At 35.8% G+C, this 20,268-nt stretch overlaps 5 protein-coding genes across 9 annotated transcripts; 3 read left to right on the top strand and 2 right to left on the bottom strand.

Moving 5' to 3' along the window:
- Nucleotides 1–806: 806 nt before the first annotated feature.
- LOC126758936 (gamma-tubulin complex component 5) lies at nucleotides 807–10,157 on the top strand. 2 transcript variants are annotated; one of them, XM_050473419.1, is made up of 7 exons: nucleotides 807–1,452; nucleotides 1,541–2,014; nucleotides 2,083–3,414; nucleotides 4,152–4,289; nucleotides 4,346–4,789; nucleotides 4,857–5,082; nucleotides 9,988–10,157. In XM_050473419.1, the coding sequence occupies exons 1-7, from the start codon at nucleotides 940–942 to the stop codon at nucleotides 10,029–10,031; spliced, it is 3,171 nt and encodes a 1,056-aa protein (XP_050329376.1). In that variant the 5' UTR covers nucleotides 807–939; the 3' UTR covers nucleotides 10,032–10,157. The 2 variants fall into 2 exon arrangements, with proteins under 2 accessions (XP_050329376.1, XP_050329375.1); XM_050473418.1 differs by lacking the exon at nucleotides 9,988–10,157 and adding an exon at nucleotides 5,155–5,201.
- LOC126758982 (transmembrane protein 17-like) lies at nucleotides 7,903–8,888 on the top strand. Its single transcript, XM_050473500.1, has 4 exons — nucleotides 7,903–8,093; nucleotides 8,152–8,255; nucleotides 8,333–8,446; nucleotides 8,525–8,888. Exons 1-4 carry the CDS (start codon nucleotides 8,054–8,056, stop codon nucleotides 8,804–8,806), a joined length of 540 nt encoding a protein of 179 aa, XP_050329457.1. The 5' UTR covers nucleotides 7,903–8,053; the 3' UTR covers nucleotides 8,807–8,888.
- On the bottom strand, nucleotides 8,824–17,692 carry LOC126758980 (glycolipid transfer protein). 4 transcript variants are annotated; one of them, XM_050473497.1, is made up of 5 exons: nucleotides 16,539–17,689; nucleotides 14,273–14,328; nucleotides 13,918–14,175; nucleotides 13,631–13,812; nucleotides 8,824–9,203 (listed from the first exon to the last, which is right to left on the bottom strand). In XM_050473497.1, the coding sequence occupies exons 1-4, from the start codon at nucleotides 16,651–16,653 to the stop codon at nucleotides 13,648–13,650; spliced, it is 594 nt and encodes a 197-aa protein (XP_050329454.1). In that variant the 5' UTR covers nucleotides 16,654–17,689; the 3' UTR covers nucleotides 8,824–9,203; nucleotides 13,631–13,647. The 4 variants fall into 4 exon arrangements, with proteins under 4 accessions (XP_050329454.1, XP_050329453.1, XP_050329452.1 ...); XM_050473496.1 differs by lacking the exons at nucleotides 13,631–13,812; nucleotides 13,918–14,175; nucleotides 14,273–14,328 and adding exons at nucleotides 9,492–9,749; nucleotides 9,847–9,902 and having other exon boundaries at nucleotides 8,824–9,386; nucleotides 16,539–17,692; XM_050473495.1 differs by lacking the exon at nucleotides 8,824–9,203 and having other exon boundaries at nucleotides 13,252–13,812.
- On the top strand, nucleotides 12,330–13,316 carry LOC126758981 (transmembrane protein 17-like). The gene is made up of 4 exons (XM_050473499.1): nucleotides 12,330–12,521; nucleotides 12,580–12,683; nucleotides 12,761–12,874; nucleotides 12,953–13,316. The coding sequence occupies exons 1-4, from the start codon at nucleotides 12,482–12,484 to the stop codon at nucleotides 13,232–13,234; spliced, it is 540 nt and encodes a 179-aa protein (XP_050329456.1). The 5' UTR covers nucleotides 12,330–12,481; the 3' UTR covers nucleotides 13,235–13,316.
- Nucleotides 17,120–20,049, bottom strand: LOC126758958 (uncharacterized). The gene is made up of 2 exons (XM_050473454.1): nucleotides 18,319–20,049; nucleotides 17,120–17,717 (listed from the first exon to the last, which is right to left on the bottom strand). The coding sequence occupies exon 1, from the start codon at nucleotides 19,912–19,914 to the stop codon at nucleotides 18,376–18,378; it is 1,539 nt and encodes a 512-aa protein (XP_050329411.1). The 5' UTR covers nucleotides 19,915–20,049; the 3' UTR covers nucleotides 17,120–17,717; nucleotides 18,319–18,375.
- Between the last annotated feature and the right edge of the window lie 219 nt (nucleotides 20,050–20,268).

The following is a 20,268-nucleotide window of genomic DNA, read 5'->3' as shown; positions in this document are numbered from 1 at the left end:
CTTACAAAAGCTTGTACCGGAAACATAAATCACAAATCGTCAAAATATTAAATATATGCACACATTTCAATTATTCGCTATGAAATGTGGATAAACAAATAGACCGTTGAACGGACAGGAAAAGCCACACATACGCAAACACGCACACACGCGGGACCGAGGGATGTTGTTGTTGTGATGGCAGAAAACATTCCTGAAGTAATTTGGAGGAATGCTGCCGGTTTGACAGTCTTTGGACGTGTAAAAAACAGTGTCCGCTCCGATTACGTAGACCCAACTGTCGCGAGAACGTCCGGAACGACGCATATTTATGTCCGGTGAACGATTTTGCCAAAGTAGAATACTTCACATTTTTCTATAAATTGTTTACGTTATTATAACAATATATTAATGCTATATTTCATTTTACACACGCTCAGTACTCAAACACTAAATATAATATATATTTTACACAAAAAGAAAAAAGCGCTTTAACTCAATAAAAATCTACAAAATTTAATTTTACCGATAAGGCAAACTAACGGAAGTGGCGAATGAGTAAACATAGCCCAGCAGCAGATTACGCTGAAAATTTTTGCTTTGTATAGATTGACAATGAAAAACCACCGATATATAGATAATCTAGTGGTATTAAAATCTAATAAGTACATTTTATTCATTAATTCTTTTTGAAAATAAAATATAAGAATCTCAATTCAAAAAATTCAATATTTCCAATAGCACTCATTTATTATCACATATTTTATTGGAAAAAGTTTATTGTGAATGATTTTACTGTGAACTTTCAGCTAAAATATGCAAGAGGAAGCATAGTAAACGGTACATAAGGAATATAAACAAAAATAAAAACATTTAATTTTGTATATTTAGAACTGATACTTTAATAATTTCAAATAGATGTTTTTATTGGAATATTGTTGCGACTATTTATAAAGCGAAATGTCTGTGCAGGAGGAACGCAATGAAATTATACGCGAGAATATACCACTACTTGTTAAAGCGCTCACCGGTTTTGCGGATGATGATGAAAATTTGCGCGGCTACGAACAAATGGCTTGGTCCATCATACGAAACCATCGCAATTTGAGCACCAACAGCCACGAGGTGCGAAGGCGCATAGAAGGAATACAAGAAAAATTTGCAGTCGACAATAATTTGGAGTATGCTGAACATCTTGGCAGACTATGCGATGAGGTCATTCAACATCCACTCTGTAAAGAGCATTATGAAGTTGATATAGAATGGTCATTACTAGATTTTCTACTATCGCTTGCAAACAATCCCACTGGTGCGCTACGTAAAAATAAAGACAAAATTGATAAGCTCTTAAAGGAGCATGAAGAACTTGTACGTGAAAATTGCGCTGAAAATGAGACCGAGTATTGGAAGAAGGTGCTACAGGAAGATTTTATACCATTAGAACACTCTTATAGTAGTTCTTCGGATTTGAGTGTTAGTATATAATATATGATATCATCTGGTGCAAATTTGTTAAAATATGTTTTGAAAATTACTTCTAATGTTTACTTTTTCTCTCAAGTACTGGTCGGATGCAACAATAGATGAACTTATGGGTTTATATGCAAACTATGAAGTCAGATCATCAGATGAGATTTCCTTTCCTACAAGATCCAACACACCAGTACCACCTCGTGGAATGGATGATTTAAAACCACCACGAAGATGTTTTTCCTGCACTACGTTCGATAGCAAATCGGCTGAGCAACGACTGCTAACTACTGTTCAAAATTCTTGGTGGGAGAAAGGTGTTAGAATAGTACAGCCGCATATAGAGAGTACAAATAGCGAAGCGAATTTCGCATTAGAATACCATAATCTTCATAAAACTGCAGGAAGTCAACGTCAGCGTGATCCACCCGAAACAGCTACGGAATATTGTTTGTTGCGTGAAATATTTTGGATGTTTCAAGTGCCGCAAACATGCAAATTTTTTCATGTGAATGGTGAAAACATTAAAATTAGAAAAAATGTCACACTGACCAGCACAAGATCGGTATGTAGCTCGTATTTTAATTTTGGGTGTATTTCAAAATTTTATTTTTTTTTTTATAAACTTTTCAGATTGCTCTTTGTTCAATGTTAGAAAATCATTTTCTGCCTTATATACGCATGATGCAAGAGTTGCGCAATTTCAGCAAGCTCATATACGGTTCGGATGATTATACACCACCAAATACATTAGAACATTATGCAGCCAGCTTGGAACTACTACTCGACCCTATCTGGAATGAGTTGCTGTCATGCGAAAGGACCTTAATAACTCAACCTGACTGTGAAATAAACACTGTCATCAGCTTACACAATAAATTGCGACCTACATTTGCCAAACTTTCCATTTTGCATAACATACATCAACAAGCGGTCTTGAATATACGCCAACTGCCAGCACACATCTCAAGTACGCACTTATTAGCCGCTTTGATTCACTGCAATCGAACTGCGACAACTACAATTGAAGCGAATCTATCAATGTCGCTTTTCCTCGCATCAGTAAGAGTGTTCTTAATCATTGCCGACACATGGTGGACCGAAGGCCGCCTGGATGATTGGCATAATGAATTCATAATCGAACGTGTGAACGAATCCGGGCAAAGTATACGTGTGCGTGAATTTTATAAGAATAAAGAGAAAGCATTCTTCGTGTCGACACAAGTCTCAAAAATGATAACTGAGAATAGTTTTTTCCAACTTTTATTGGAACATTCACTCGAAGCTGGTTGCACGTTAAATCTCCTCTATGAAATTAATCGTATTGGCGAATTACGTAGCGCTTGTGATGCTATTGAAGATAAATTATACAACGTTTTCATCGAAGATGTATTGAGACATGTGCGCATTTTGCAAAAACAAATCACCGAGGCAGCAAGAGAGGCCAAAGAGAATGACAGGCTGGAAATTGAAAGTGATGAAATGTGTAACAATGTCGATGAAGTTGATGAAATAGGTAGTGAGGCAGGTGTAAACGAAGCAGATGTGCAACATACGTCACAAAACTGTAATGAGGATGACCAAATACTCAAAAAATTAACAACAAACGATGATTTCTTACTACTGGCTTTCACAATGAATATGGATTTAAATGATGACGAACACGCATCGGATGATCAATGCGATACGCATAACAAAAGTGGACCTACAAAAAACGAGGAAACGACTGCTTTAGAGATTTTTGAACAATTTCAACAATCGAAAAACATACTACCCACAGAGGAAGTGGTCTTGAATGCATTGAGTCGCATACTCAAAACCCGTATTGCATTCGCAAACTCCTTTGTAATGCGTTTGTATCGTGAAGAGTTCGATATTTTGAAGCACTTACGCAACATACGTAAGATATATTTACTAGAGGCGAGCGATATAATGCATCAGTTCTACAGTAAACTATTCAAACAGGTATTTGAATGGAAAATTTTACGAAAATTTTGAGTGAATCAAATTGAGTTTGCCACGAAGTTTGTAACACGCAAAAGAAAACGTTGGAGACCCTTCAAAAAATACATAAATGATAAGCGTGACGGGTCGTCTGTCTGTATATAAGTGAACTAGTCCCTCAGTTTTTGAGATATCGCCGAGAGATTTTACACAATGTCTCCTGTCCCCAAGAAGCTCTTCATTTGTTAGAATCACTAGTATTGGAGCACTATAGTATATAGCTGTCATACAAACTGACCGATAAACATAAAGTCCTTATATGAAAAACTTTTTTATTTGACAAGATATCTTTACGAAATTTGATACGGACTATTGTCCAGGGCAACGGTACTATCTCTGAATATATTGTTCAGTTCGGAACACTATAGCATATATGTATGTACATATGTAATACAATCATACAACAAATCCATACAAACTGATCGATCAAAATCAAATTCTTGTATGGAAACTTTTTTTATTAGATACGATATCTTCCCGAAATATTGCAAATATTGTTTTCCAAGGCAACGCTATAACCTCCGAATTAATTTGCCAGATCGGACCAATATAGCATCTAGCTGCCATACAAGCTCACTGATCATAATTAAGACAAAGATCATTTTATACACTCTTATGCTTTTAGAAATGCACCTGTGAAGTATATTATTGCTTCGTGCACTCGAATTTAATGCTTTTCTTGTATTTTATGCAAACAGATCGAATCAGGCGAGGGTTGGGCCAATGCGTTTTCACTAACCTCACAACTGGATGATATAATATCTGCTAAATTCCCAGACATGTCTTCATTATTTCGTATAGAGATCTGCTCGACATTCGGAAGTCGCACCACTAGGGTAAAACAATCAAGCCTACTATAGCCGTTAAGTTATTTCAATTTATTTCGCTGCAGGTTCATGAAGCAGTCGCGGAACTATCCTTATCATACAATTTAAGCACCGAATTAGCACATATGATAACACCAAAGGACTTAGAGGCATATAATAAAGTATTTCGCTTTCTACTGAAAGTCAAATGGGGCCTAACCACTTTGGAAAATCTACAATTTCCACGTGCGCACAAACGCCGAAGACCCTATGCACCTTACGAAATGGCCGATTTGCTAATGCGTCGTCTCGAACAGTTACGCTTTTGGATGCTATTCGCACTACAGAGTCTACACTTTCATTTCATGACACACGTGCTGCAAGCGATGGGCGAGCAATTAGACGAAAAGATCATGAAATGCGCGAATCTCAAAGAAATGGTAACTGTGCATCGCTCATATATGAATACGGTATGTGAACATTGCTTCTTAACAGATAATTTCGCCTCGTTGAAAACGGGTGTAGATCAGGTGAGCATAACACTGTGATAATTTACCACAAATTATATCTATAACTTCGTTTATTGTCGTCTTTCAGCTACTGAATTTAACATATATTTTGCGCCTGGAGTGGAACAGTTGTGTGAAATACATTGAAATTAAGCGTAATCCCTGGGCGGCGGTGGATATGAACGCAAGTTCCGAAGAGCTTGATTATGTTGCACATACACAAATCGAAGCCATAGAGGTGACATACATACGTTGCCATCAGTATATGGCAAATAAGCTGAACATTGAAGTATATGTTGAAAACAATTCATTTCGTAAGTAATCTTACCAGCTAATGCAGTTCCTAATATATGCTTATTTTAATTATTTCGTCTTTTACTTTGCAGTGTTGGGCCTAAGCACTGCTTTCAACACCAGTTTACCATACTAATAAGGCATACATGCAGATTTATCATTAATACTCATACATTTGTTATCGTTAATATTTAATAAGTTTGTTAAAAAATGCGAAAAAAATATGAATTATGAAATACAAAACAATTTAATTGAAAATTTTAATGAAGTTCGATACTAGAGGTTTGTAAACACGGCAAGTTAACGCAGTAAGCAGAATGAACTAATGAATGCTTGACTGAAAATATATATGTACATATATATGTACATATATATGGACTACATATATATGTATACTCATATCGAAATATAGCAGCATTAAAGTGTTGGTTTTGTCACAATCATCTTAGTTATCTTGAATCTAGCAAAATAGTAAAATAGTCGGATTTAGATAACTGGAATGGTTTTATTCGGCCAAGCACTTTAGCTTGACAGTTTCCTCCAAATTACTTCAGAATTGTTTTCGCAGATACAACAACAACAACAACAACAAAACTGGAAAAATCCCCCTCCTTGAATGAAAAATTAACTATCGCTTAGAAAATGACAGAGATCAGATAGGATTTTAGAATGGATTTGCTCAGAGTCACTGAAGATCGAATATTGCAACTTTGCTTCCGCCGTTTTTATTTTTGTAAATTTAAGGCTTTATTGTATAAAAACGGTTACAGACATGTTATTCGAAATATTGGCCGTCGCTAGCTACTACGTTTGACCATCTTTCTGGCAACATGCGTATTCCGTAACGAAAGAACTCCTCATCTTTCGAGTCGATCCAAGTATCAATCCAATTTTTGGCTTCTTCGTAAGAAATGAAGTGCTCGTTAGCTAGACTGTGTGCCATCGATCGAAACAGGTGGTAGTCAGATGGAGCAACGTCTGGAGAATACGGCGGGTGGGGCAAGATCTCCCATTTCAGCGTCTCCAAATATTTTTTGACCACCTTTGCGACGTGAGGCCGAGCATTGTCATGCTGGAGAATGACTTTATCGTGTCTTTCCTCGTACTGTGGCCGTTTTTCTTTTAATGCTCGGCTCAAACGCATCAATTGCGTTCGGTATCTATCTCCTGTAATGGTTTCACTTGGCTTTAGCAGCTCATAATATATCACACCCAGCTGGTCCCACCAAATGCAGAGCATGACTTTGGCGCCGTGAATGTTCGGTTTTGCCGTCGACGTGGAGGCATGTCCAGGCTTTCCCAATGACTTTCTTCGCTTAGGATTATCGTAGTGGACCCATTTTTCGCCGCCAGTTACAATGCGATGTAAAAATCCCTTTCGGTTGTGCCTTTGAAGCAGCTGTTCACATGCAAAGAAGCGCCGTTCGACATCCCTTGGTTTCAAGTCGTAAGGAACCCAGTTTCCTTGTTTCTGAATCATCCCCATGGCTTTGAGGCGTTTTGATATGGCTTGCTGTGTCACTTGCAACGATTCGGCCAATTCCTCTTGGGTTTGAAACGCATCTTGGTCGAGTAATGCTTCCAATTCAGCATCTTCGAAAATCTTCTCCCTTCCACCACCATGCCGGTCTTCGACTTCATAATCACCATTCTTAAAACGTTGAAACCATTCGCGACATGTTCTTTCACTTAGGACAGCCTCACCGTACGTATCCGAAAGCATTCGATGAGCCTCAGCTGCACTTTTCTTGGAATTAAAAAAGAAAAGCAAAATTTCCCGCAAATGTCGAGAATTCGGCTCAAAAAGTGACATTTTCAGTTGAGAATAAATTTTGAATGCAAACAGATCTCTACAAATATTTTGTTGGGTTAGTGTTGACACAAATGTCCAAGATCGATATAAAACGATTTAATCGACCAGTGCTTGACCCTAGAGACATCTATTGGAAAACGGCGGAAGCAAAGTTGTAGACCTAATTACTTATGTTTTATAGGCCGATTTTCCGGTATATACGTGTTCATGAACTGTCTCCTGAGCATTATTTCTCAATACTAAAATCCAGGCTCTGGATTAAGCTGGCAAATAGAAAATTAATATTTCTCGCCCTATAAAACAACAGAACTACCCTATTTATCCAAGGAGTGCCTTTCCTCTATGCTAATTGGGTGCAAACGTTTTGCTATAAATAACACCTTCAAGTCGAGTTAATGGTTCTTGATAAGGGAAAAGGTCTTTTTCTTGAATTTGATTGCTTTAATAATCCGTTCTAAAGAATATGTTCGGAGATTGAACAGTTGCCTTGGACAATAACTCATGAAATTCCCACAACAGCCACTTCTACCATACTGACCCGGATTTTATCCAGCCAAGGGCGATGACGATGTAACCCTGTTTGGATCGGAAAGTAATAATTTAATATTGTCATCATATTTAGATCAACACCTAGCAGCACTGTTGCTCCATAACCTCCTGATGCTTGCTGACATTAAGTCCAACCCGGAACTGAGGGAATTTTTCTGCTGCGCTTTCGCAAAAAGGCTACATCATAATTCCATTTCGGTTAGATGTAACACATGTAATAGTTGGAGTCATCTTAAGACCTGTTGAGACCTTAAGACTCATGTGGTGCACACATTATGTGGCTCTATACTGCCACCACACTAATGCGACAATAGCCTCAACAACAGGAACAAATTAAAAAAGGAATTGAAAATCATTTGAATTGTGATTTAGAGTTTTGGAACCCCCGTGAGTATCTGAAAAGAGAAGCTACCCAGCGAAATAGCAGAAAAACTCGGCCCACATAAGTTTCATTACTCAGCCAGTTTTTGCTCAAATTGCCAATTGCTTGACACATATTACGGTTGTTTTCAAACAAATGGGTCGTCTTGGTTACATACATATACTTGTATAAATGCATATAAACATACAGTATGTTATTTTTTAGTGCTCACAACTGACTTCAAATCGCTGCCGAATAAGTATTCAAAATGTGCAACACAAAAATGCCTACAAAATCCAGCGTGGAGGGTAAGCAAAAATCATAAATTTTTAATATGTTTCATATATTTTTAATTTGTATTTCCAGACATATCTTACAACGCCAACCTTTGGCTACAAGCCGCTATGCTAATCAATGTTTACATGTCCTTAATTTGGGGTATAATTTACGGTTGCTATATACTCTATAATGTGAGTGGAGCATATGTAAAATGTTTTAGCAAAACAAATTTATAATTTAATATTTTTTCCATTTCCATTCAAAAAAGTTGTCAGAGTTGCAGGACTTTTATGGACGTGCGGTTATAGTCGCCTACATATTATCGTTGTTGGCCGAAGTTTATCGCTTACGTGCGGGCTATAAAGGCAACTTGGGCGCAGAGGTGTGTATGTGTGTTACCTTTCAGATGAACTTACAGATTTTTTTACACAAAATTAAAACAATTGTATTTCAATAACAGATCAGCGAGCTGAGCATCTTTCTTGTGACAACACCGTTAATACAACTGCCGTTACTCGCGTTTCTCTTTCTCGCCGTGCGTGGTGATTGGACGATCATATATCTCATTATTGAGTTAATGTTTTGTTTAATGCTAATTGAATTGATTGCTGGCATGTGGGCCTGGCATATGTTTGCGAAACATCAAAATGATTTGCACAAACTGAAGCGCCAAATCGCGTTGCAAATGCGAAATGCCAAAAAAGAAAGTGCAAATGCTGCGGACACATGGAATGTGCTATAGTTTAGTTAAATACATAGTTGTTAAATAAATTAAAATTAATTTATTCTAATTTTTACATAGTTTTTGCAACAAATTATCAAATTTTATCAAATAAATAAATAAAATGACATAATAAAGCTTATAATAAAGTTCAATTTGAATTATAAATATAATTGCAAGGCAACATTAGTACTACATATAACCTTCAAATATTTATCAAATGCTAAAATACATTAAAGTAACATGGGTCGTTAACGTAAAATGCTTAATATATAAATTATGCATGTATCAATAAATGATAACATGGTTCAAACTGGCCTGTATTAAGCGCTATACTCATGTGTTGTCAATATAGCAATCTCTTTGGATCAACTGGTTAAGCGTTTATAAAAAAATAGTAAAAAATAAAAAAAAACAAGTCTGCGCTGCACTTTTCTCACACCTTAGCATTATCAACGTTGCATTGCTTTAGCAGTGCATCGATGCGATTCAAGTGGCTGCGCATTGTCGGTAGAAATTTCTCCAATTCTTGCAGATTCTCATCGTGCGCCTCGCCCGTACCGATCAGCTGTGAGCGTGTGGGCACCCAGTTGTAGATTATCTGCAATGTAAAAAAAAAAAATATTTTCAATGAAAAAGTACTCATAACCTATTTATTTATTGATTTTTGCTATTTCTCCTGCTCACCACAACCGCAACAACCTACTTTTATGGTGCCTTGCACTAGAAAACCGTGATAAGGCTTCAGCGTGCGCTCGTATGCATTCTGCAAATGTATTTTCAGCACGTCCGTCGCTTGTGCGTCGTAGAATATGTTTTCGAAAAAGGTGCAAATTAATTGTAGTCCACGCTTCAGCCACAAAAGCGCGTCCGCAGCGAAGTTGTCCACTTTTACATTCAAGATGATCATATCCTCCAGGTAGACATATTTGATTTTGTCCATATTATAGACTTTTGTTAATTTCTGTAAAAATGTGAGGTTAATTTCAGCGTGTTAACGGTAAATTGATATTATTGAATAGATAACAGTTTAATAATTGAAATTGTTATCATTAACCTACCGTAATATTGCCGTTCATATCACTTATCACAGGTGTAAATAGTTTGCCAAAGGACTCTGCAAGATATACATACATAATCTTACCAGCTAATGCAGTTCCTAATATATGCTTATTTTAATTATTTCGTCTTTTACTTTGCAGTGTTGGGCCTAAGCACTGCTTTCAACACTAGTTTACCATACTAATAAGGCATACATGCAGATTTATCATTAATACTCATACATTTGTTATCGTTAATATTTAATAAGTTTGTTAAAACCTTCGAAATGCGAAAAAAAAATTCATGAATTATGAAATACGAAACAATTTAATTGAAATGTTTAATGAAGTTCGATACTAGAGGCTTGTAAAAACGCAAGTTAACCCAGTAAGCAGAATGAACTAATGAATGCTTGACTGAAAATATATATGTACATACATATATATATATGGACTACATATGTATGTATACTCATATCGAAATATAGCAGCATTAAAGTGTTGGTTTTGTCACAATCATCTTAGTTATCTTGAATCTAGCAAAATAGTAAAATAGTCGGATTTAGATAACTGGAATGGTTTTATTCGGCCAAGCACTTTAGCTTGACAGTTTCCTCCAAATTACTTCAGAGTTGTTTTCGCAGATACAACAACAACAAAACTTCCCCTCCTTCATAATTCCTAGAATATTGCAGCCGAATATTGCAACTTTGCTTCCGCCGTTTTTATTTTTGTAAATTTAAGGCTTTATTGTATAAAAACGGTTACAAAAATGTTATTCAAAATATTGGCCGTCGCTAGCTACTACGTTTGACCATCTTTCTGGCAGCATGCGTATTCCGTGACGAAAGAACTCCTCATCTTTCGAGTCGATCCAAGTATCAATCCAATTTTTGACTTCTTCATAAGAACTGAAGTGCTCGTTAGCTAGACCGTGTGCCATCGATCGGAACAAGTGGTAGTCAGATGGAGCAACGTCTGGAGAATACGGCGGGTGGGGTAAGATCTCCCATTTCAGCGTCTCCAAATATTTTTTGACCACCTTTGCGACGTGAGGCCGAGCATTGTCATGCTGGAGAATGACTTTATCGTGTCTTTCCTCGTACTGTGGCCGTTTTTCTTTTAGTGCTCGGCTCAAACGCATCAATTGCGTTCGGTATCGATCTCCTGTGATGGTTTCACTTGGCTTTAGCAGCTCATAATATATCACCCCAGCTGGTCCCACCAAATGCAGAGCATGACCTTGGCGCCGTGAATGTTCGGTTTTGCCGTCGACGTGGAGGCATGTCCAGGCTTTCCCCATGACTTTCTTCGCTTAGGATTATCGTAGTGGACCCATTTTTCGCCGCCAGTTACAATGCGATGTAAAAATCCCTTTCGGTTGTGCCTTTGAAGCAGCTGTTCACATGCAAAGAAGCGCCGTTCGACATCTCTTGGTTTCAAGTCGTAAGGAACCCAGTTTCCTTGTTTCTGAATCATCCCCATGGCTTTGAGGCGTTTTGATACGGCTTGCTGTGTCACTTGCAACGATTCGGCCAATTCCTCTTGGGTTTGAAACGCATCTTGGTCGAGTAATGCTTCCAATTCAGCATCTTCGAAAATCTTCTCCCTTCCACCACCATGCCGGTCTTCGACTTCATAATCACCATTCTTAAAACGTTGAAACCATTCGCGACATGTTCTTTCACTTAGGACAGCCTCACCGTACGTATCCGAAAGCATTCGATGAGCCTCAGCCGCACTTTTCTTGGAATTAAAAAAGAAAAGCAAAATTTCCCGCAAATGTCGAGAAATTCGGCTCAAAAAGTGACATTTTCAGTTGAGAATAAATTTTGGATGCAAACAGATCTCTACAAATATTTTGTTGGGTTAGTGTTGACACAAATGTCCAAGATCGATATAAAACGATTTAATCGACCAGTGCTTAACCCTAGAGACATCTATTGGAAAACGGCGGAAGCCCAGATTGAACAGTTGCCTTGGACAATAACTCATGAAATCCCACAACACTGACCCGGATTTTATCCAGCCAAGGGCGATGACGATGTAACCCTGTTTGGATCGGAAAGTAATAATTTAATATTGTCATCATATTTAGATCAACACCTAGCAGCACTGTTGCTCCATAACCTCCTGATGCTTGCTGACATTAAGTCCAACCCGGAACTGAGGGAATTTTTCTGCTGCGCTTTCGCAAAAAAAGGCTACATCATAATTCCATTTCGGTTAGATGTAACACATGTAATAGTTGGAGTCATCTTAAGACCTGTTGAGACCTTAAGACTCATGTGGTGCACACATTATGTGGCTCTATACTGCCACCACACTAATGCGACAATAGCCTCAACAACAGGAACAAATTAAAAAAGGAATTGAAAATCATTTGAATTGTGATTTAGAGTTTTGGAACCCCCGTGAGTATCTGAAAAGAGAAACTACACAGCGAAATAGCAGGAAAACTCGGCCCACATAAGTTTCATTACTCAGCCAGTTTTTGCTCAAATTGCCAATTGCTTGACACATATTACGGTTGTTTTCAAACAAATGGGTCGTCTTGGTTACATACATATACTTGTATAAATGCATATAAACATACAGTATGTTATTTTTTAGTGCTCACAACTGACTTCAAATCGCTGCCGTATAAGTATTCAAAATGTCCAACACAAAAATGCCTACAAAATCCAGCGTGGAGGGTAAGCAAAAATCATAAATTTTTAATATGTTTCATATATTTTTAATTTGTATTTCCAGACATATCTTACAACGCCAACCTTTGGCTACAAGCCGCTATGCTAATCAATGTTTACATGTCCTTAATTTGGGGTATAATTTACGGTTGCTATATACTCTATAATGTGAGTGGAGCATATGTAAAATGTTTTAGCAAAACAAATTTATAATTTAATATTTTTTCCATTTCCATTCAAAAAAGTTGTCAGAGTTGCAGGACTTTTATGGACGTGCGGTTATAGTCGCCTACATATTATCGTTGTTGGCCGAAGTTTATCGCTTACGTGCGGGCTATAAAGGCAACTTGGGCGCAGAGGTGTGTATGTGTGTTACCTTTCAGATGAACTTACAGATTTTTTTACACAAAATTAAAACAATTGTATTTCAATAACAGATCAGCGAGCTGAGCATCTTTCTTGTGACAACACCGTTAATACAACTGCCGTTACTCGCGTTTCTCTTTCTCGCCGTGCGTGGTGATTGGACGATCATATATCTCATTATTGAGTTAATGTTTTGTTTAATGCTAATTGAATTGATTGCCGGCATGTGGGCCTGGCATATGTTTGCGAAACATCAAAATGATTTGCACAAACTGAAGCGCCAAATCGCGTTGCAAATGCGAAATGCCAAAAAAGAAAGTGCAAATGCTGCGGACACATGGAATGTGCTATAGTTTAGTTAAATACATAGTTGTTAAATAAATTAAAATTAATTTATTCTAATTTTTACATAGTTTTTGCAACAAATTATCAAATTTTATCAAATAAATAAATAAAATGACATAATAAAGCTTATAATAAAGTTCAATTTGAATTATAAATATAATTGCAAGGCAACATTAGTACTACATATAACCTTCAAATATTTATCAAATGCTAAAATACATTAAAGTAACATGGGTCGTTAACGTAAAATGCTTAATATATAAATTATGCATGTATCAATAAATGATAACATGGTTCAAACTGGCCTGTATTAAGCGCTATACTCATGTGTTGTCAATATAGCAGTCTCTTTGGATCAACTGGTTAAGCGTTTATAAAAAAATAATAAAAAATAAAAAAACAAGTCTGCACTGCACTTTTCTCACACCTTAGCATTATCAACGTTGCATTGCTTTAGCAGTGCATCGATGCGATTCAAGTGGCTGCGCATTGTCGGTAGAAATTTCTCCAATTCTTGCAGATTCTCATCGTGCGCCTCGCCCGTACCGATCAGCTGTGAGCGTGTGGGCACCCAGTTGTAGATTATCTGCAATGTAAAAAAAAAAAAATATTTTCAATGAAAAAGTACTCATAACCTATTTATTATTGATTTTTGCTATTTCTCCTGCTCACCACAACCGCAACAACCTACTTTTATGGTGCCTTGCACTAGGAAACCGTGATAAGGCTTCAGCGTGCGCTCGTATGCATTCTGCAAATGTATTTTCAGCACGTCCGTCGCTTGTGCGTCGTAGAATATGTTTTCGAAAAAGGTGCAAATTAATTGTAGTCCACGCTTCAGCCACAAAAGCGCGTCCGCAGCGAAGTTGTCCACTTTTACATTCAAGATGATCATATCCTCCAGGTAGACATATTTGATTTTGTCCATATTATAGACTTTTGTTAATTTCTGTAAAAATGTGAGGTTAATTTCAGCGTGTTAACGGTAAATTGATATTATTGAATAGATAACAGTTTAATAATTGAAATTGTTATCATTAACCTACCGTAATATTGCCGTTCATATCACTTATCACAGGTGTAAATAGTTTGCCAAAGGACTCTGCAAGATATACATACATATGTACAAGTGTGGTTGGGTTTTTACACTTTTTTATGTTTATCATTTTTATCAAATACACGTATGTAGAGAACCATTAAAGATAACATGCTTTTATTAGAAACAACAACAAACAATTTAGCAATAAATGATAACGTGCAACGAAAGTGATTCCCTTTCGTTACTGATTTCGAACATTAATTTTTATGAGTCACCATTATTTAACCAATACCCCATACGCAATTTTGGAGTAATTGTCAATGTTTTGTTTGATGTTTATATATGAGCAATAAATTTGTAATGTTTTAAGCGATTTACATGCAGAAAAGATAAGGTTATGTGCTGGCGGAAGGAAAGGCCAAAACCATTGAGTAATAATATTCATATAATAATTATGCAATGATAATGAGGATGGGCCGAGTTTTAAATGCTTGTGTGCTTGATTTTTTATGCTACAAATAGAATGTTAATAACAGGTGATCCAATTAGAGGTACTTTAAATTTGAAGTTTCTGTGTTTTTCTTTAAAAAAGTAAGGAAGCTCGAAATGGATCACCCTTTATTAAGAAAGCTTCAAATGAAGAATTTTTGAGGAATTTGTATTGCTCAGTTTAAAATAGCTTAAGTCGATTTAAGTTAATACGAGTATTGATGATTTCAGTTAAGCTGACCTACTATTTCAAAACTCGAAATTGATTTTACCTCAAATTATACTTTAAAATATCGAATTTCAAACTTCGGTAAAATGGAAATAACGAACCTACGCGAATTTTAAATTAGTTTAATTTTTTGTCTCAGAATTTATTAAACATCACAATCTTCAAACGGTATAATAAGGAAAAATGATATTTATGAAGGTCTTTTTCTGCCTTTTGTTGGAGAAATTTGTGCGACAGCTACATACATATATCCTATAGTGATCCGATCTGAACAAAATATTCAAATATTGCTACGTTAAAATATCTTGTCAAATAAAAACATTTTCCATACAAAAACCTAATTATGATCGATATGTTTGTAAGGTAGCTATGTATATGCTAAAGTGATCTGACCTAAGCCATATATCCGGTAGTGGTCAAAAAGTTTGGTTAAATTTCATGAAATTATTTTGATTTGATTTTGATAGGTCAGTTTGTATGACAGCATTATACTGTAGTGGACCGATATCGGCGGTTCCAAGAAATTAGCAAACTTCTCTGGGAGAGAAGGACGGCTGAAAATATTCAGATCACATAAACTGAGGAACTAGTTCGCGCATATACAGACGAACATGTTTTCTATAGACATGTGCTCGTACACCTTATAGGGTCTTCGACGCTTCCGACGGTGTTACAAATGTTGTGTCAAATGAGGCAAAATATGTAAATTGTAAATACATGTATGTAATTAAGTTTGTATGTATGAAATTACCTATTCTACACTAGATCATGGGGAAAATACTTTAATATCCATCTATCAGCCTCAATCAAACATAAAAAACATTTTTCAGTTATTTCAAAAGAAGGTAAAAATGACAGATAAAGACAACGAACAAAATGTTTCATAAAAATAGTCATACATAGTACATCAATTCAATATTATTTTACTATAAATAAAATAATTAAAAAGTTAAGCAATGCCAAACGTGATATCTCAGATAGATAGATTGAAAAGATATTTAAAATAGCACATTTCACACTAAAGTTTTTGTGATGTTAGTTAATCACAGAATGATGAGTATGTCAATAAATGCAGGTGCAACCTCTTTTATAAGCGATGTGTGATATCTACCATAAATAAAATGCAAATAAATAAATGCGATAACAGCCACAAAGATTTATAACATTATTGCGAACAAATAAAAATTATACACAGCTAAAGACTTGATAAATAAAACAAAAAAATAAATAAATAAATGAAGAGCTGAGTGCAAACGATAAAGGTGCTGTGCATATTGCAATAAATCTGTCTTTTGAATTCAAAACACTTTTGTGCAAAACTTATACCAGAAAATCTTAAGTGCATACACATACATACATATGTATATACATATGTACATGGGTGTTAAACGTGCAAAAAAATTCATTGATAAAGTGAAGTGGGCATAAATCAATCTTAAATAAATATATGGATTGAATGTTCATACATACATATGTATGTGTTTACAAACTCTTACATAATTATTTCACATAAATACATTCAAATAGCTACATATTCAATTTCAAGCCAACTCACCAATAACGGTCACAATTTCCTTTGCAGACTCCAGAAATGCTTCGGTTTCGATTTTATCTTTAGTGGCTGGCGGGAAGCCCTTCAATGCTTTAAATTGTATACGTGGAGTTGACATTCTTGCAGCGCTTTTTACTCGTTTATATTTGTGTTGATAATAAAACAATTGCAGATGCACTAATTTATTTATTTTATCCGCGCACTATATTTTCCTTTCGGCAAATCGCGTGCAACTTCCTACATTGACGGGCGCGTACAAAATTTCCAAAAATCAAAGCGTTAAATGCTCGGTTCGATTTCGCCTTAATATGGTTCGACTTTATCTTATCATTTATTTTGTAAACAACTATCGCTGATAAATGCTCCGGTTGGAATCCCCACTATATTTGTATTGCACACATAGTAACTACAAATAATATACTTCTATACATACATATGTATATGTAGATCTACACGTATTTCAAGTAGATTTATTTATTTCGTCTATCTTTTCAAGTTCACAGTTTTTCAAAACTAGGCAGCGCCTTTAATTTTTTTGTTAAAATAGTTGGAAATTTTTGTTTTTCAAAACTTGTTGCGAATACTTCTTAGAGGCTGTGATGTCAGCTGATGAATAAGCTTTCGTTGCTATTGTTTTAGTAGCTTACTAAACTATCGATGATTGAGTCGCGCTTTCGTCTTAAATTTTTTTTCAAACTGCTAACGTGGCTGGCAAACTACTTGCGTGAGTGTGACTTTGGCGGCGTCAAGGCGACAACTAGCAAACTGCTGATTAAACGCTAATACACAATTAACTCGTTTTTTTAGTTCATCAAGGTTTTCAAAGAAAGGTTGCTCTCTTGTTTTGCGGTTACTTTCGAGTAGCTCCACTTCAGTCAACTATTGTTGTAATTATTGTAAATACATACATATGTAGGTATGTATGTATGTGAGGCTTATTATAGCACAGATTACTATTTCATATGTATTTTGTGTTATATTGCTGTAAGTGCGTGTGTATGCTTGTGAGTGTTGATATTGTGACTCTGATTACCGATTTGTTTACCATCAAAAGAATATTCATACATATGTATATATTGTTTTTAATCAAAAAACTTTACTGCAATGTAAATAAATATTGAATTCCTTCAAACCATTCGAGTTCAGTTTTAGATTCATTTCGGTGAAATAGCCATGCTTGTACTGAAAAATAACGAAAATATGATAGTTTGTTTAGAGAAAAGATTGTAGATGATCTAAGTTTAAAGATTTATTACAAACATACATACATATGCATGTATATGAAATCACTTCCGATTAGGTCACCCTTCCGATTCAAAATTACTTACAAATTTTTACAGAGTTTCCTCATGTGATAAAAAAAACAATCTCATATGTGCTTTTTGGACGGATTTTCTTTAAAAAGAAAGTGTAAATTTGAAAAAAAATTACAAAACTTTTTTTTTAAGAAAACTACAAAAAAAAACAAATAAATTAAGAAATCATTATTAGTTTAAAAAGAAAAAACCATACCTCATGATTCGTTTTTTGTTAAAAAATTAAAAAAATGTTTTATAATTTCCACCAAAAAATAACCATAGAACTTTTTTAATGAGAAATTTAAACCTAATCGGAAGCACAAAATATTGAAATATTATAATGTTTTAAGCCTTTTATAATAAAGTTATATATTTACAACGCATACAGCTATAAAGTATATTCCCCAATTATTTTAGGTAAAACCGATTATAATTAAGCTAGAAATTCCCTGGAATATTTACATACATTTAAATTTTATACTTACATTTTTGAAGCACAGTGAACACTTATACACATTTAATATTCATTGTATGAAACAATTTTAATGCTCACAAAAACGCTTTGTTATGCCCGACCGTGTTAACACAAACAAATAATGACTCTCTCCGAGCGCTTTGAGCGCTTCCTTTGGCAAGTAGAATTTATAAACTTCACTGCACTCTTTGTTTGACTGCGGCTCATACCAATATTTCACTAAACTGTTATCAACACTGCGCACCTCTATCAGACAGAGTGGATTCTCGTGTCCTTCAACAATCACACAGCTATTAACAGCATCATAGGTTATTGGAACATCAGCCGTATTCTCTTCAGCATTACAGTCGTTCGAATTTCCAAACCATTTATTATAAGATAAAATAATTACACAATTTGGCGTAAAATAAAATGAGTCATTTATCTTCTGTTCGTGATACTTTTCCAAAAACGTGTTTGTGGCACGTTTGAGTTGTGTGAAACGTGGACGCGTCGCGATTTCAATACACAGTTCTGGCAACGGTCGCTGTATGATTCTATCCGGTAGATGTTCGGTCAAATTGTCTATTGTAAAAACACGATTAATATAATCGACACCATTGCCCATCACACCATCTCTAGTATGACCCAAGTCGAAAGTGTGTCCAATTTCATGCACTACGGCACCTAAAGTAGTTGCATAAACACCGCCATATGTACGCCGATAGTTGCTATCGTCTGGTAATTGTGTCAGATCAACCAACTTGTTGCTGCCAAAACATGCGTTGATTTCGTTAAAGCTCTGTGGCCATGCATATAAATAGGCTGCACCAAAAAGCGCTAGACCACCACCACCTAGGGCTGCGTGGCCCTTCAAATGTTTACGTATGTTTGAATAAGAGAAATCTCCTGAGACTGCTACGGCTGCACCATCATATTTTGTACAACCAATGAACGCAACAAATTTCAATTTTTCCTCACCACTCCAAGTAGACGAGTTAAGTATTTCTTTTGCAAAATTTTGCCACAAACTTTCTTCAGACTGCTCCCAAACTTCTTCACATGTTAAACGTGATTCAAATACTTTACAATCGCTGTTCAATGTAAAAGTTCTTCTACCGTAACCAGCAGATCGCAACTGTTCGGCATATACAGACTGCACCAAGCGTAGATTCAAATTGATTTTTTCACAATTTTCAAGCACTTGCTCCGCCGCTAAAGACTTCTGATTCACACATGTGATGTACAATGCTTGCAGACTGTAACTGTTTTTGCTGTAAGCGGTAGATTCATACAGGATCTCACACTGATACACAATGTTGCAGTAACTAAAATTTAGTATCAGTGGTGTTCGTGTGCAGACTGTCTCGAGTTCATGCTGAGCAAAATCACAAAGTAGTTTGAACTGGCCGGTTCTGGAAATTTTCGATTGTATCTGCAACTCCCAAGTTGCCTCTAGAACGCTATCATCGTGCCTTACTCGTAGTAAAATGTGTTGCTCTCTACACTTTTTTGCCTGTCGCTGTTGACGAATGTGCCCCTTAATTAGTAGTATCGTGTGCTTTATAATTTCGCCGTTCTCTAGATTATCTAGTTCTATCTTGTGCACACAATCATCGCTAATCATTGCACTATCTATTAGAAACTAATTAAGGTCAATACACTGATAACATTTGAGTTAAATACTGATAACAAATGCTTTTAACTGCCGTGGCCGGAGTCAGCTGAAAAGTGAAAGGAAAGTAAGAAGTGCAGCAATCAGCTGTTTTTGTAGTATATAGTGCCGCTTGTACGGTGGTGATTCTTTGGTAATAAATAAAAAAATACAATGGTGTCGAAAACAAATGCATACGCAGTTATTTCCAAACACTTGTATATACATATATGTGTACATACTATATACTATATATTCTTCTAGTCATTTTTGGCGTGGGGATTGGAGCTAAGTAAAATAAAAAGTACGATTTCAAAATTATAAGGT

Source organism: Bactrocera neohumeralis, chromosome 5 (genome assembly GCF_024586455.1).
Source record: "Bactrocera neohumeralis isolate Rockhampton chromosome 5, APGP_CSIRO_Bneo_wtdbg2-racon-allhic-juicebox.fasta_v2, whole genome shotgun sequence".
Classification (NCBI taxonomy): domain Eukaryota; kingdom Metazoa; phylum Arthropoda; class Insecta; order Diptera; family Tephritidae; genus Bactrocera; species Bactrocera neohumeralis.
This window is presented reverse-complemented; position numbering and strand designations above follow the sequence as displayed.